Below are 17,668 nucleotides of genomic sequence, written 5' to 3' on the forward strand. Positions count from 1 at the left end.
TCCTGAGCTAATAGAAAGCTATTAAAAATAAATAGATGCTTTCCAACCCTGTCCTCTGGGAGTAATTCTGACACACGGGCTCACTCTGTGCTGGAACACTGAAGCATAGCTCCTTCTCAGCTCTTCCAAGACAGAAAAACACCAGTCTGTGAAAAGTAATGGACAACAAAAGATTTTCTATATACAGTATCTCAGAAGCAATGTCTCTGAACAGCAATCACAAAATGTACTGAGGGAAAACCCAAAGATACCAACTGCTTAAAAAGACATTAACAATTATCTCTTCAGATATTAGAACTGCTGCAGCAAATTTGCATATGGAGTAAAAACAAAAACATCTTTATGTAAATTGAAAGAAATGCAAAGGCACAAAATTTCTACAATTCAGATTTATATATATTAAAAAAAAAACAACCAAAAACTGAAATAAACCTTGCTACCCTTATGTCACAGGCAAAGAAGGCACAAATCTACCTCAATAATTGGTGACCTTTTAAGAAGTCTTAAGTTTTTCACTGTGAGAAACAGTGACTCTCTTAGGAATAGGAATGGTATATCTGGTTAGCTGTAAGAAAAAGAAAATTCTCATTACTAATATTGATAAAAAGCAAGGATAATGCTAAAAAAAAGTCATCGCTTTCTTTCTTTGTGCTTTTGCACAAAAGCTTATCTGAAAGTCTAAAGTAAGAGACCATTTCTCATTCGTTCACTCAAAGGAGAGCACCAGCATTAAGAATCTCCTTTTACCTTTCAACGTTTACTCTAAAATCATAAATAAAATGGATTTTTTAAATCAAACTTTAGGCTTCACTGCTTTGCATACAGAGCAGTCCCATCATCAGGACCCAGGGACAAACACTGGCATCTGGCAGGAAAGGAGTGGACCAGGGTACCGTATGAAGTAACAAACTTTAAGACTGAAAAGATTGTTTTGTTCCCAGAAAGCTGAATGTCTGCAGTAAATCTGCCCATATTAAACAATATTTTAAAACAGATGGTCCAGCTGCTTGTGCCCAGGCAATTTCACAGAAGCCCAGCTCTCCAGCATTGCCACCACAGCAAAAGACCAGACCTGGCTGAGCACAGCATTCCACACTTTCATCAAAGACACCTGCCCAGAGGAGGGGAGGATACGTACAGTGGCTTTTTGCAAAACTCCCCCACAGGTGCTGCTAATGACAGGTCACCTGTACAGCAGCAACCTGGGCAGCACTGCCTGCAGCCCCCTCTTCACCCTTGCCAGCAGCAAGCCACACTCACAGAATCACAGAACAGTCTGGGTGAGAAGAGATGTTGAAGACCATCTCATTCCACTCCCTGCCATGGGCAGGGACACCTCCCACTATCCCAGGTTGCTCCAAGCTCCATCCAACCTGGCCTTGGACACTTCCAGGGATCCAGGGGCAGCCAGAGCTGTTCTGGGCAGCCTCTGATAGGGCCTCATCACCCTCACAGGGAATGATTTCTTCCCAAGCAAAGAATTTCTTTCTAATCACACAGAGATCACAGCAGATAACCACACTACAGACCTGGGTACAGATCCATTGCTTGATATAAGGTGCAGGTCATGGTAAAGCTCCCAGTCTCTGAGCAGTGACAAGGACCCAAGCCACCAACACTTGGAAGAGGCAGGTGTGATCCAGCAGGCTCTGGGATGCAGGCACTACAGCAATGTGCATGAGGAATTTAGCACCACTGCACTCACAGGAAGCAGCAACCTTGCTGTTTACCCTTTTACTAGGCTAAATAATTAGGGGCAAACACAAAACTTCACTGCTAAAGAAATAAGCACCATAAAATCTCTCCATAAAAATTCCCCAAGTGCACTGGATTTTGAAAGTCTGTGTAAAAAAGCTCTTCTGGTGTGCAGAGGGCAGGCGGGCCCTGAGTCCGGAAGGAGCCTGAGAGTCTGCCCAGCTAATCCCCGCGGTCTCACGCTGGGTAACAGAAGACTGTTGCAAAAATATCTGCCAGTAGCCCCAACTCAGATCCAGCTATCTTCTTCCCTTGCCCTTGTCCCCATTAACTCCTTCTCTCTCCAAGCTTCTGGGAAAAGGAATGCGTGCACCAGCCCTGGGTACAAGCTGACGATCCCACACAACAGCACCAGGAGTCCCCTCCTGGCTCCCGCAAGGTGTCCCAGCAGCACAAAGAAGTTTTCCACCTTTGCAGCCCCCCGTGGGTGTCCTGTGGCCAGAACCAGCCCTGCTGCCTGCCTGGCCCATGCTCTCCATAGAGTAAACACCCAAAAGGGTTTATGATGCTGCAACTTCTCCACTACAGCAGGGCTCCCAAGGTTTTGCTGAGAAGGTGGGAGCTGCACGACCTTGCGACAACGATGCAAGAGTCATCTCTGCTCGTGGCACCAGCACAGCTTCACTCTGCTCCTGGTGCTGCTACCCTCAGAGGCATCTGAGAAGGGGGGAAGCTGAGGTGTATCAACCTGGCCTTGGTGCCCAAGTTTTCTGCTCCATACAAGACCATCAACCAACCCCAGAGAGAATGTGAACTCCAAAGATACCGCAAATAACATCCCATCAGTGGGGACAGAGCACCCCCATGCTGGAAAGGGGAGAGGAGGCTGGTTCCTTGCCTAGCCCAAGGCACACCAGGGCAGGAATACCATCACACCCGAAAACACCTCTGAGACACAGGCATTACAGAGGGAGCAGCACATGCATGTTGAAGATGCCAGATCAACAGCTACACAGGTGCTATGAAATCACCAACAGAAAGAGTGTTATCAGCTAATGACTGCAATCTCCTGAAAGCCAAGAGTCCTAACTGTTTTCAAGGAGGACTCTGATATGCTTATGCATGAGGTAGAAAGGGGTAACTAGTGGAGACAAAATATTAAACTTGTTATAGGAATCCCTGGGTACCCAGCTTGCCAGTTCCCTTAGCAGGGGATAAGGGCATTAGTTGAGCTCTGCCTGGTCCCAGCAGAATGTGTGTGCCCATGCACTGCAGACACAATTCTTCCACTGTGTTGCTGTATGTCATTATTTTTCTCTTTTCAAAGAGATTTCCAAAGGTCCTTGCATTTCTTTGAGTCCTAACATGGACCAGATCATACCAAACCCACAGTCATCTAAAAGAACTGCAATACTTGGGATTGAATCATCAAGGTTGGAAGAGCAGTCAGTTTTCTCCTGGCACGAGTCAAATGCCCCAGCTGGGCAGTAAAGCAGTAGCAACTCCTGACAGCTTGGATGAAGATGACCCAAACTTCCCCTTTCCCAGCTCAGCTGCCATGGAGCGACCTGTGCTAGCTGCTAAACCCAAAACTCTTGAACACAATGCCTGAAGGGACAGGCAAATGATGACCCCAGTCTTATTACACCCTCCATTTCTGCACTGCTCAACAGCAAGGACACCAACCTGTTGAAGAATGATGTCACAGAGCACTATCTGTGTTTGGTTTGGGTCTCAAGGAGTCCGGACACGCCAGCACAGGATTATTCTGAGAACACTGGGCAGTCAGAGCTCTGCTGCTGAAGTCAGAGTATCACTCAGCTCTGGAGGGAAACCCTACACAAACCTTCCCAGAAAGCTGTTATTTACTACGTGGAAACAACACTGTGGACAAGAGGCTCCTGGACTGTGTCCCAGGTGCTGTGAGAGCAGCACAGTGCTCTGGTATGGGGCAGGGTGCCACTCTGACTTTTGGCAGCTCACGGTGAAGCAGGGTTCCTGCTGCCAGTTCAGTTCCAGGCTCCCATTCAAGTCAGCCCTGACTAAGGCCCGTCTATATCAAAGCAAATTACCAGACCTAGAAACACTGCAGGGCTTCATTGAAATTAACCGTGCATTCACACCATCTTCATTTCCCGTATTTTTTGTAGGGCAGGGGAAAAGCAGCCATACTGACAAATGAGAGAGGAATTTCTTCAACTCACAGAAGATTCCACATCATGGCCCTGATGGGGAAGCCAGCTAAGCCCTCCCACACGACCCTCCAGACAGACACACATGGGCCTCGGACACCAGCTCCCACCACTCCTGTCTCAATCTTTGCCACTTCCACACTTGCTGACAAGATCCTTCTCCCATCTGCTCCGCTGCAGTCCTCACCAGGAGGATCAACAGGGATGAAACCACAGAAACAGGCCAGAGAGTAAATTTTTGTTCTTAGCCCCACGGACACCTAGCACTGATACACAGTGGCAAAGCTTAACCCATAAAAAGCCTGGCTGGCTGTTTATGACCCTGGCATAATCAGCTGAGCAGATAAGCTCCAGGCTATTACTCCAGTTCTTCCCAAAAAGAAACACATTAATGAGAAACGTATTTTAAAATAGATTTTGCATTTCCAGGAGAATGCTGGAAGGCTTGTTCAGATATTCCACAACATGCGGCTCCAGTGCAGAAAGAACTCGACTGCCAAGCTACTGCCTAAAACAGCACATATCTAAACCTTTGCATCCAACCCTTTCTTCTTCCAACAGAAGTCTGAGCTCATTCACAACTCCTTTGTGTAAACTTGCATACAAACTTACACCTCAGTGTCACACTTTCTAGTGAGAACAGCTGGGCTATATCAGATCAGAAAGCCGACCTCTTCCTCAAATCACAAAGCAAACCAGCTCTAAAAGCTGCCACGAAAATAGCCCACTTCCCACACACTAATTGTTGCAGCTACCCCAAGGCATAAAGGACCTTGAAGAACATCTCCTCAGCTCCTGGCCAGCATTGTACAAAGCCATTCTGATCATCCTCCCCTTCCTACTTTCTGCCCATGCAGGTTTCTGAGTGGGACAAGAGAAAACAAGAGGATAGCAAAGGTAGGATGAGGTTTATATATTTTATATTTCAGAGTTTGGCATGAGGCCAAGTCCTGAACTGAGTGTTCAGGAGAGGAACTGGTCTTTACAGGAAAACTCGGACATGGTCCCACTGCTCCCCAGAAGAGACTTCCAAACGCAGTGCTTTCATCTTAGTCCACAACCCCTCCCAGGTCAAACAACACAGCCATATGTTTTTAAAGGAAACTGTTTTATCTCTGTCCACAAACCTCTTCAAAGTACAAACACTTTGCTTTCTGGTCCAAAAGCAAAGTGATAGCTAATTCACTTCAGAGAACCACTTCCAGAGAATTAGGTCCAAAGCAAACCACACAACCCTTCTGGTCCACAGAAAGAAAAATAAGCCTAGACAAAAACAGATAAAGGATAAACTCTCATTCAGCTCAGCTGTCTGCTCCCAACAGCTGTCCTCCTTACGCCACAGGGCATCTCCCGAAGCACCTCAGAAAGATCAGATAAATTATTCAAAGTACAGACTAATTCCTGGCGCTTGGACTCTTTGTTTGCTCCAGGACCAGCAGAGCTGTCTGCTTCCTGGAGGGCTCGCCCTGCCTCCAGTAAAGGGCAAACACCAAGGCTTTGATTTGCAGAAGAGGAACTCAGTTTAGCAGCTAATAAATACACAGTTTGTGCAATACACATACTCCCATCTCCCTCGATGCTCATACCCACTAAACACTGTCACTGTACCGACCATGTGCACGGCAGGTCAGCTCACCTGAGAGGAGAAACAGGAGGGAGATGGGCAGCGATAGTTGCCAACACGTGTTGTGTTTCCTCACTAACAGCAATAGCAGAGATCTCACCAGCGAGGGTACAGCCTGAGGTGTCAAGGTCACACATTTTGGAAGATGCTCTGCAGCATCACATGATACTCCTGATGCAAATCCAGGCCAATGATACCTCACATGCCCCGCAAAGGATCTGCGCAGGCATGGAGCAGGCACCCACCAGGGCTGCAGAGAGCTCCACTGGGACTGTGCTTAAACAAACCTATGACATCTGATGAAAATCAGGTTTGCATCTTTCCACCTAACCACGAGGAGACACAGACATGTCACACCTGCATGAACTGCAGGACTAATCTTGAAGAAACAACCACCTAAGCAGACCAGGACTGTACATCATGGAGAGCTTCAAGATCTAAAGCTTCCCCTCAAACAAAAGCAAACCCAGTAAGATTGCAGATGACCGTAAGAATCAGACTAATGTAACATAAAATAAAAGTGGAATGAGAAGTGTAGAATCAAAGTCAGCACCACAGCCTGTCCAGAACACCAGCTCCAAAATGCAAACGTTCAGGCTGACAATGCTTCATTGCTGAGGCAGAGCAAGTTTTCAACTCTCCCTTCTCCTCCTTATCATTATTTTCAAATGTATTTTGGCTGCCAAAGTTTATCAGCCTTCTTTTACATACTTTGGTTTAAAACACATCCCTGCTGTCCTCTGGGTGCTCCTAGTTTACTGTATTAAATCACAGGAATTGCAAATCTCCCTGCAGTCTATCCTTCCCTTCAGCTTCAGGGTCTCAGGAAAAAGGTCAATTCACTCAGACACAGCTCCAAAGAGGGAAGCCAGGTCCTGAGCTGGGACCACACATGAGGCAAGGGGACAAACATGGTCCAACATGGGAAATGCCTACAAGGTGAACAAACAGATGGGCTGTGTATGTTAAAGGTGCATGTATATAAAAAGTCCATCCAGCTCTTGCAGTCAGTTCAATGCTGGTAGCACAGGAGCACCCCTTCGAGAGGCTGTCACATGAGGTGTCACCTGCAGTGGCAGTTTTCCAAGCATCTCATATACAGTTTACACAAATCCACCTAGCAAAACCTCAGCAAGAGACCTGTAACAGACATAACTTGTCCAACAACTCAGCAGCAGTACAAAGATGTGGGTGGGGGTAGAAAACAGGGCACAGAATCACAGCAAAAAAGATTTTGTCTTGTTCAGACACTAACATAACCACGAGTTATGTTATAACCAAAGCACCAAGGCTGCACAAATCCTTCCTGCAATCATGTCTCAGGAGAACATAATGAAACCCACTCTCCCTGCATTTCACACTTTATGGGCGATGGCTTAACCCCGGGCACCTTCAGGATAACGCTGAACGCTTTGCTTCTCATTGATTTTGATAATCAAGTATTTCAATATTTTGACAGCCAAGTCAGTGCCAGCTGCGAGGGGTGCACCTCAAACTCACGTTCCAGACATCCTCCAAACCAGAGGGACAACAAACATGCAAGAGCAGTTCCATTCTCAGCCTAGCAGAGACACAGCATTCAAGTTAGCCATGAGCTGAAGAAACACAGGTGAAGTGTCTCTCTCCAAGGATTTATCATGAGTAATACTGCACATTAAGTAAACCAGCTATAGTAACACACCTTTTTGAAAGACATTTTCCCGTGCTCAACAAGCACTGCACTGTCATTTACCCATTGCTCACACATCCCTTCTGCAATCAAACAAATCCACAACATGAAAAGAAACCTGAGTACCCAGACGACAGACAAAAGCCCTTTGCAGGGAACACCAGCAGCCTGGAATAACACGGCAGAAGATGCACGTTACTGAAGGCATTGGCCAAAGGAGCAGCAGCAGAACTGCACAGGGAGAACTAAAAACCAGAGATCAACCAAACTGTTATAGAAACAGTTTAAAAATGCAGTAACTCCTAGGCAAATAGACTTAGAGATTCTTTTGAATGAGTGTCATCAGAGGGACTCAGTTTCTCATTGCAGAAGAGATGTTAAAGCCCAGCAACCATAAATTATCAGGATCAACAAAGGAATCCCCAAAACATTTGTTCATCTCTCCAAAGCCAGCAGACAATACTGTACAATAATAAAAATAGTCAGTATTGACCAGAATATCCATGAATATTCCCGTATTCCAAGGTGATACATCTCAAACCACAGTGAAAAGCTTCAACTGCCAGTACCAGGCAGGTTTTCCCCCAGCCTGCTGCTGCAGCTTAGCAATCCCCACCTTCCTGAGTGGATGCTGCTGTCTTAGTACAAGGCAACAGGGCAAGACACACATGCACATCTAAGGAGGCACTTAAATACAAGGAAACTCATTTTAAATGAGGTACATGAGAGCAGGGAACATCACCAGCACCTGTCCAAAGCTGGTTCAGATCAGTGCACTCCAGCCTTTGAGAGGATGCCAGAAGCATCACATCCATGCAGAGATTTTTATACCTTCTTTATAAACATCACTTCAGTGGAGCTGGAAGATGGATATTTGCTGCCAGTTCCTACCCACAGGGCAGAGCACTACACAAACACCCTGCACAGCTTCTTCCCCTCACATAGTTTTCCTTTCCACTCTCCAAAGGCTATAACAGGTAGCCTGCTTCATCCACCAGGAAGCAGACCTCCACATTTTCTTTCACATAAAATCTTATCAAACCAAAATCCACCAGAAGACATCCAACTTCAAAGCAGCATGATGCTAAAAAGCTGTTTATGTGTGTTTGATACATGCAGAGCTTGATGTGGTTACACGAGATTCCTGTAAGCAACACTTCACTGCGTACACACAAATTTAATTTCAGGGACTCCTCAACAACATGAAGTTTGGAAAGCACACATTTTGGCTTTTTCTGCTTCCTCACAGAACTCATCTTTCTCTTGCAGGATAACTAATTTTGATGGGCAACAGTGTGACTTCCACACCTCCTGGCTTCCTCAAATCAGCATAAAATAACTGAAAAGGCCTCCCAGCATCTGAGGAGACTAACTAGTACTTTTGGGCTGCCTCTTTACCAGGAAAACAGACATATCAAAACCATCAGATGATTAGAAGTAAAATGAAATAGAAAGGCAAAATGCAAAACCATATGCCCACATACCAATAGAATCCTACAACACAAGCTCACACCAAGACTCAAAGCAGACATGGCCATAATAAACTGGGGCAAAAATGAACTAAAATACACTGATTTGCTCACCATACAACTTTTATCATTCTTATCAAATGCAAATATGTCCAAGTAGACATACACCCATCAATCTGCCAGAGTCAGCCTGCATCAGTGCTGCCTGTTAACATACATGGTTTGACAATTCCACCGAGGGTAAAAGTGGGGAGAGGAGCAGCTCCAGTCACTCCATGCACTCACCAAGGCAGCAAGCAACAGAGGAGGACATGGGAACCATGGCATTTCTTTCTGAATTCCCACACTGAAGACCAGTCCAGTTGCAGTGAGCCCACAAATGGTTTCAAGCAATATTCTGTCTCTGCCAGTGCTGTGTGCAGGAGGCATGATTACTCCACTGACACAGTGTACATTACACACCCACACCAAATTCACCTGACCACAGCGACTGACAAAGTCCATCACAAACATGAACAATTCCCGACCTCTCAAAAAGCCTCCCAGCAGCTCTTTTCTGACAGAAAAAAAGGTACAGGACTGAGTCTCCCTGTAAATAGGAATCCATCACCCAACTTCAGTAAGCCACTGATGTCATGAATGGCATCCAAGGGTAAGAGAGAGACTCTAGTTCATCTCCTCGTACACTCAGACACCTCTTAACAGCCTCCTTGCCTCATACCCACAAAGGACTCTCTCACCAGAGACAGACCTCCTCTGATTTTTTCTAAAATGGCTGGAGTCACATAAAGAGGGCAGACATCAATGACGGTGCAAACAGGACCATACAAACATGAAGGGAGCTGAGAATCCCAAATTCTGGTTGAACCGGTCAGGAATTCCCACCCCACACATCTGAGTCATGATGTACACTCTGAGAAGATATACACAGTAGCTCTGCTTTGCTTTTTAAAGACACCAGAGCACACCAGTGAGTATTTGGAGAAGTCCCAGTTGCCTCCAGTCTTCCTGAGTGCCCAATGCAGCTGAGCTGATTCCATAACCATCAGCTGTAAGTGGTTCCAGTTCCTCTTTGGCACTGTACTTAGGATGAGTGACTCCACGGGTTTTAATTAGAATCAAAATTCTCCCTGTGTCTTGGAATAAACTACATTTCTAGATTTCATACCACCATTCTTCAAATTATCATTTTCTGAGTAATGTTAGCAGTAACGACTATTAATAATTTTGGCAATGAGAGAAACACAAAATTACTCCAATTACAGTTTGGGTGCTGGTTTTTCCTTAAATCACTGTCAAAGGTATCCTACTTCCCACAGAATCTGTTCCCTCCACAAAACATCCAGGACACTAAATATTCAGGACTGTTCCTGAACTTCAGCATTACACATGAGAAAGAATGACAACTTCTCACACCAGCAGTCACCAGCATCAGGACAGACTTCATTCAGTCTGCACACAACAGACATTTTAAAAATTATTGACTAGGACCCATTTTAATACTCAGAATTCCAGCTCTCCTTGGTGCCTTGAACACGGCACCATGAACTGCACTGGCCAGGAGACTCTTTGGGAAGAAACAAATCTCCAGGTCCTTTGGCATGGGCAGCTGATCCAGGTAGCCAAGAGAAGACGTGAGAGTGAAGCTGGGGCATGCAGAATAAGGATAAATACAAATAATAAGGCCTGAAGCAACCCCTTGCTTGATGACCACAGCTGCACAGCAAGCCCAGCACAAGGACAGGGCAGTGTCCCTTCACTTCTGCACTGTCACCTGGAGGATTTTAGCCTGTGTGCATCAAAAATGATGTAGGATACAGAATTAAAACCAAAACTGGGTGGCCTGCAGAGACCACCTGGATCTGCTGCCTTTGCCCTGAACATCAGTGTGATGGGCCTCAATTTCTCTGAAGACTTCTCCCCTGTACCATCATCCTCACAACTGCTCCCTACCCCCAGGCCCTGATGAATGCCCTGACAGCTGACACTCCTTATAAAACTGCCAGCCCTGACACCAAAACAGAAACCTCCTGCAAGGGACTCTCACCTCAGGCGAGCTTGCCCAAACACACGGCCTCTGGGCAAGGTCTCCAAAAGCAACAACTGCTGTCCAGGGGAGCGCTGTCACAGTCCTTTGGCACGGGAGTTCCACCCTCTTCCTCTCCCACTCCCACCTCTTCAGAAGCAGTTGCACAAGCCAGGTCAGTGTTCGTGGCTAAAAATTAACTGTGCAAAACTTTTTTTTTTTTTTAGATATAATTACTTGTTTCCAGCTTAATGACTTCCCTGCTCCACCTTGTCATGCTGTTTAAGCCAATTACATCGACACTGATGCAGTCCTACCTACTCTTCTCCCCACCCAGCAATACATTCCTGCACCTCCCTTGCTCCAGTGCCTGCCCAGCCCCACCACAAGCACAAGCTGGGCTTCCCAGCTGCGGAACTCCCGACACTTTTGTGGGGTTTTCTTTGTTCAGCTCAGCTTGCCTTGGCATCAGCAGGAGCTCGTGTTTTGGGCAAGGCCACTGTCCATCCTGGAGAGCAGCCAGAGCTGCCCCAGCAGCCTGCACACCACCTGCAGCCACGTCCAGCCCCTTGCCATCCACCCAGGTGTTGTGGCAGCAAAGCTCCTCCTGAGAGTTTCTTGCAGGTTCCAGGAACCATCACAGTCACAGCAACCTGCTGCTCCAGAGCCCAGCCAGGATCTCACTCACAACTCCTCCTGGGACACCTGAACACTCACCTGTTACCTTAGGGAAAACCACCAGCACTTGGGCATCATCACACTGGCCCAAGGCCCCACTGAATCCATATTTAAACAGCCACCTTAAACCAGCTACAGCAGAACCAAGTGCCCTTCCTCCACCAGAGAGAGCATGCAGATGCTACATCACCACAAGCTCACAGGGCACCACAGGTGCCAGGGTGCAAAACCAGCTCGCAGCCTTGGAAGATACAGGTGATTCAGAGGAACGACTCAAATATGAGAAATGGGTCAGTTGGAAATACAGTGGGCAACACTGAGGGTTTTAACTGCACAGGAACAAGGCTTGTTCTTATTAAATCACAACTGTTTTGGCATATCATGATAACGTTTTTAATCCATGCATGTAATGCACAAAGTCTGGGATTCAAGTTTTTGAGAGACAAATAATACTGCCTTGACAAGGCCCAGAAGGTACCAATCCTTCATGCAGGGGAAGCTACGAGGAGCCAAAATTCACCTTTTTACTCCAAATACACCAAGCTCTTCAGTTTAACCATCAGCTCTCTGCCCAAACAAGTCCCCACCAGTCTCAGCACAGTCCATACCAGGACCAACCCAGAATATAGCAAATAACAGTGACAAACATTATTTCACAACAGTACCCACACATCTGTCACAGAGAGAGCAACTCTTTCTTTTTCCTGGTCCCAAAACAGCGTAAACTGCTTCTTTAATATTCCCATCCCTGTATTTAATTAAGAAAACCAAACAAACTAGCACTGTGCCACCTCAGCCTTATAAGGCCTAAAATCTTTTTCAAGCAAAGAGTACATTTCAGTGGTCCAACTTTAAAGGAGAAACTCAAAGGGCGTGCTGAGGCCTTTCTGAAAAACAAATATCCACCCTTTTTGCAAGGCTGCTCAACCATCAACAAGTGCCGGTGGAAACCAACACGGCCCGCTGCAGCACTGTAAATTTCCATCGGAACGGAACGAAACTGAATGAAACTGAAGCGCAAGTTCGCGCTGAACTGATTTCACTTAAACGTTTGTCTCGAGAAAAGCACACAGCGGAGGCGGAGGGCCGGGCAGAGCGCGGCTGGCCGGGGCAGCGCCGTCGTGCCGCAGCCCCGGCCCGGCCGCACCGCGGGGCTCCTGCGGGCACGGGCCGCCCCCAGCGCACTTCGCTCCGGCCGGCCCCCCCAGGGATGCTGCTGCAGCCGCGGCCTGCGCCGGTCACCCGGAGCGGCCGCAGAACCGCTCCCCGCCGGGAGAGGCCGGAGCCGCGTCCAGCCCGGCCTTTGTCCCGGCGGCCGGGGCCGAGCTCCGGGCAGGCCCTGCGCCCCGGCAGCCCCGGCGAGCAGGGCCAGGGCCGCGCTTCCTCCCGCCGAGCGCGCCGGGCGCGGCCAGGCCGCCAGCGGGGCAGGCCCGGAGCGGGGCCGCCGGGGCCGGGCCGAGCCGGGGCCGGGGATTCCCGCGGGCAGCGCCGCTGCACGGCCGCGGCCCAGCGCGGGGGGCGCGAGCCGGCAGCGCCCAGGGGTCCCCACGGCCCGGGCAGGGCGAGACCTGCGGCGGCTCCGGGCCCGGCACGGCCCGGCGCTGCCCGGCCCGGCGCTGCTTACCCTGCATGCTGCTGCTGCTGCTGCTGCTGCTGCCGGCGGCGCCCGGCCCGGGCCCGCTCCCGCTCCCCCCGGAGCCGCCGCTGGGGCTGGGAGTCGCCATTGTGCGCGGAGCGGGAGCAGCGGCGGCGGCGCTGCGCAGGGCCCTCCCCGGCAGGGCAGGACACACGGCCCCGCCGCCCGTCCGCCCCCGGCTGGGGCCGCGAAACCCCTCCCCGCCGGGGCCCCGCGCCTGCGGCACCGCTGCGGCGGGGCGGAGGCGGCGCTGCCGCCCGCGGGGGGACGGGGCATCCCCGGGCAGTCCTGCGGCTCCGCTCCTGCTCCCTCGGGCCGGGGGGCACCGCCCGCAGGGGACCCCGCACCGCGCTCGGCCCCGCCAGCCCCTCAGCCGGCGGCGCCCGGACATCTGCTGTCCTGTCTCGCGTCCCCTCGGGGGCCCGCAGTCGGCCCGAGCAGCTTCATAGCGTTTCTCATCTTCACCCTAGGGTTAGGACTTATCCCGCACATGCAACCCCTTGCAAACTTCTCCCGACTCCCTCGGGACCACAGGGCACAACTCCTTGCTGTGCTTTCCCGGACACCCAGGGCATCAGCCTCTTCCTGCCACCATCAGTCTCCCCCTCATTTTCTTCCCTTGGCCACTGCTGTTCATGCCAGCACATGGTTTCTGACCATTCCTCTTAACTCCGGCAAACCCACACTCCTAGTCATAGAGGCAGCACATACGGTGAATTAGAGCAGTGAAATTGCTGCCCCAGGGCTGTGGACCCTCTCTGGCCTGCAGCATGACATAGGGGAGTCCCTACAGGAGGCCTTGTGTCCTCATTTTTGTAGTAGAAACAATACTGACCCTTTTTATGAATGGAGATGGGCTGAGGAAAGAGCTGGACATCCCACGTATTAGAAGTATGAGGACTCTTTCCCTGCTGCTCCATTGCCCAGGTCACCATGGAGGTGATAATACAGCCCTGAACACACACTGGAAGTGCCTCCAGGAACTGCAAACCATCACCCTTTGTGTTGAGTTCTGACACAAAAAACATTCCCTTCCCTAGTTCTAGCTTTCCTTTCTCTTCCCTATTTTGCTTAAGCCTTCTCTTCTGCATTAACCCCTGAGGGCAGGTCCAGGGTTGGCACCTTGCAGGTTTTGATGCAGAAGCCCAGTGCCTACTGGCAAACACTGGCACAAACACTGACTTCCACTTCTGCTGTGTGCCACCTACATGTGTTTGCTTATAATTAGCTAAAATCATACATTTCCCTTACTGCAAATCTAGGAGAATCAACAATACCTGTTCTGAAATGTTTGTGAAACCTTTCCTTAAAGACCTCCAGTGATGGGGATTGTGCCATTCCCAAGCAATCTGTTCTGGCCCACATCCTAACATCATCCAAAAGCCTGACTTCAGGGTTTTTTTTTTAATTTCAAATCCCTTATATCCTGCCCTGTTCACTATGGCCACAGCCTTCTTCAAAATGACCCCTTGGGCACTTGATGATGTGCAATGATGAACTGCAATGTTTCCCTTCTTGTACTTGCCTCAGCTTTCTCTTCTACACATTGAATCAATTCATTTCCTTCAGCCTTTCTTCATGTCTCCTGTGCCTCGCAGCATCCTCGCTGACCTCCTTTGATGTTTTCTGTCCATCTGCATTTTTTGAAGTACAGCATCCCTAGCTAGGCATGCTATCCCAGCTTGCCTTGGAGGCTACAGCTCACATGCTCCAGGATGGTGTTTGCCTTTTCCATTGCTGGTGTTCAGTTTGCTTTCCATTACACTGCAGACTCTTCTTTTTTGGGGGGGAGGGGGGAGTGGTTTTTGGGTTAGTGAGGTTTTTTTTTAAAAAAACTGCATCCGCCCAGTTCCCTCAGCTGAACCTGTGTTGCTCACTGCTCATAAAAGTAATGCTGGAAGTTGTTGAAGCTGTAGATTGCAGACCGTTTGTCCATCTAGTGCTGAATCCTGTTGTCTTTGCTGTCCTCAACAGCCTGGAGTAATTAGCAGGTTTAATAAGGCGGTCTTGGGTGTTAATCATCCAGGCTGTTAACTTAAGTAATTAAAAAGATCAGGCATCATAACAGACCCCTGCACAAATCCTCTGAATACGTCCTTCCATTTTGACAAACACTGATAATTAGCACTTGCGGTACACTGATCTCACCAGTTTTACACTCACCATGCCCTTTCATCTTCTTAAGAAGGGGTCAGGACAGCCAATGTTAAAAACCTTCCTAAAATCAACATAATGTGACATCTGTTACTTATCACTTTATTCCTAAAACACTGTGCCACACCAGGACGCGAGAGTGGTTTGTCTGCATTTTTTTCCTGATGTGCCCTTCTCTCTCCAACCAGGACATCATCCACCCCTTATTCTGTACCATTTACATCATGCCCATATCTTACACTTCCCAACTACGGTATATACATATATATTCCTATAACTCTACACAAGCACAGCTATTATTTCAGTAGTCACTGGCCATCCCCACCAAGATGTCTGTTGAGTTCAGTTAGTCCATGACTGGTGTATCTGGAGCAGTCCATACTCACTGTTCAGGGTAGCTATGACATACAGTGGCATTGTCATTCAACAACCAATATGACATATGAAACGCAACATTACAGACTTTTCTCACCCAAAAATCAAATCTCCTTGAGGTACATATCATGTTTCCCTGTCCTTCTGCATTATTCACCTGGTGCACCCATGTCCTTGAGCAAAAACAATCTCAGGGATGGATTTGCCTTTGCTTCAGAAATGTGTCCTCTGAAGTTGGTCCATCAGGGAACACGGGGCTGCTCCCATTCTCAGGAAGGTGGGCCCCATCCTTCCCTGCTCCTGGCACCTGGCCCACCAGTTAAGGCCACTAAACCCAGAGCCCTTTTGGCAATATCAGCTGTGCAACCATGCATTTATCTCCAGACGTCCCATTGGAATTGCAGTCAGGGTTCTGCAGCCAGGAACACACCAAAGGCCCCAAACCCTTCACCTGCCCACCCAGAGCCTTTTAATGACTTTTGATCCAATCTAAACCAATCTATGACCATTCATGACAAGGATGAAGGCCATTATGAAATGGGTCACTGTGATGGGTGATTACAGCTGTGGTGTAGTAAAATCTCTTGTACAGGCTCTTGGGAAACATCCTGGCTCTCAATATCACAGCTTGGCTTCAGGGCCCATCCTTGCTGCCTCTGTTCTTTACAGGAGGAGTTGCCACAGTGAAGAGAAGCTCAGACTGCTATGGGGTGAGTAGCAGATCCAGAGAGTCATAAAGAGGGAAGATGTTTTGCCTAATATCGAGGAACAAGTAGCTCAAGTTCTACTCAAGGATACTAAAGGTTCTTGGCCTCCCTCTCATGGGAGAAGTCAGTATTGCCTTCTGCCGACAAAGTCTCCTTGTCCCTGCAGTGGGTGGCTGGAGGAAGTGCTCAGGATAGTCGGTAAAGCTTTAAAGTGAACAGCCACGAGCTTTTCTTTGCAATAAGCACACCCAGCACTGAAAGACATTTTTATTTCTAAGGCATGTTACAGCCTGATTGCTTTTTAATTCCATGTAGCTCAATTGGCCAGAGCATGATGCTAACATGAAGGTTGTGGGTTGGATCCCTGTATGGGCCATCTGCTCAAGAGCTGGACTCGGTGGTCCTTATGGGAACCTTATGGGTTCCTTCCAGCTCAGAATATTGTTATTCTGTGAATTAGAGCAGTAAAGAACACCACAGTTCCTAAACCAATCCCTCCTTCCGACCGTATCCTCAGGAGAGACAGAAGGGCCTTTTGCCTTCCCTTGCTCTTGAGTCACTGAACTTTGGTCACTCACAGGATTGCCAAACCTTCCATGCCATGCCTCCCAAGTGCCCATTAGAAGCTGTTTTCTGCCAGCCCAGCCTTCCCTTCCCCTCAGCAGAGTCCTGTCCCATGGCACGCAGGGTCCTGGATGTGTCTGTCCAGCTGTTTCTCTGCTTCCTTCCCAGTGTCTATCAGTTTCTCCCATCTGCTCTCTCTCCCCTCCTGACTGTGCAGCCCATGAGATGTCAAGGAGCAGCCCAGCCATGACAGAAACTAGGTGGGTTGTGCAGATTTGCACAATAACTTGTGATCAAATGAATTAAAGAGCAAAAGACTTCATCACAGATTAATTTTCATTTTGAAGATCAGCTAGTATGGTTGGAAAAAACAGGCAGTGACTCATAATTTTGTTTCCCACACAAAGAAGGACTGGTGTGCCTCAAAAGCTTGGCTGCTTTTATTTTCCTATCATATTATGCTAATAATTATTATGCTAATGAAAGACATGCTCTTGCATTCTTCTTACACTTTTTATCATTACTGTTGCTTTTTAATCCTTGACATTTTCATTTCCTAGCCCAAAATTACTTCCTCTCTGTTAGAAAATACATTCAAGAACCTATCCTTGACCTGGAAACAAAGCATGAAGGTGATTTATTACTAGAGTTCTGCTTTTTTTGAGATGAGGGGTAGGGACTCTCACAAAGACAACTCTCACTTCTCTGTGGCTTTAAATGCAGAAATTTAATCTCTTGTAGCCTGCTCAAGGAAAGACTCAGATGAAAATAAGATGAGGAATTAATAATAAGAAGAAAGTAATTAATAAAAATAAGAGAGGAATTAATCCTCTCCACAAATGCAGACACATTTACATGTCCTTCACATAGCAATTCAGC

The 17,668-nt window shown here is 48.2% G+C and overlaps 1 protein-coding gene across 2 annotated transcripts in view; it reads right to left on the bottom strand.

Moving 5' to 3' along the window:
• The window catches only part of MAP2K4 (mitogen-activated protein kinase kinase 4), a 60,488-nt gene extending 47,338 nt beyond the window's left edge, over positions 1-13,150 (bottom strand). For both annotated transcript variants that reach the window (XM_053960587.1, XM_053960586.1), the window contains exon 1: positions 12,978-13,150. In XM_053960587.1, coding sequence (XP_053816562.1) covers positions 12,978-13,077 — 100 coding nt within the window. In that variant the 5' untranslated portion in view covers positions 13,078-13,150. The remainder of the gene's footprint in view (positions 1-12,977) is intronic.
• Between the last annotated feature and the right edge of the window lie 4,518 nt (positions 13,151-17,668).

The sequence above is a fragment of the Vidua chalybeata genome, chromosome 19 (assembly GCF_026979565.1).
Source record: "Vidua chalybeata isolate OUT-0048 chromosome 19, bVidCha1 merged haplotype, whole genome shotgun sequence".
NCBI lineage: Eukaryota > Metazoa > Chordata > Aves > Passeriformes > Viduidae > Vidua > Vidua chalybeata.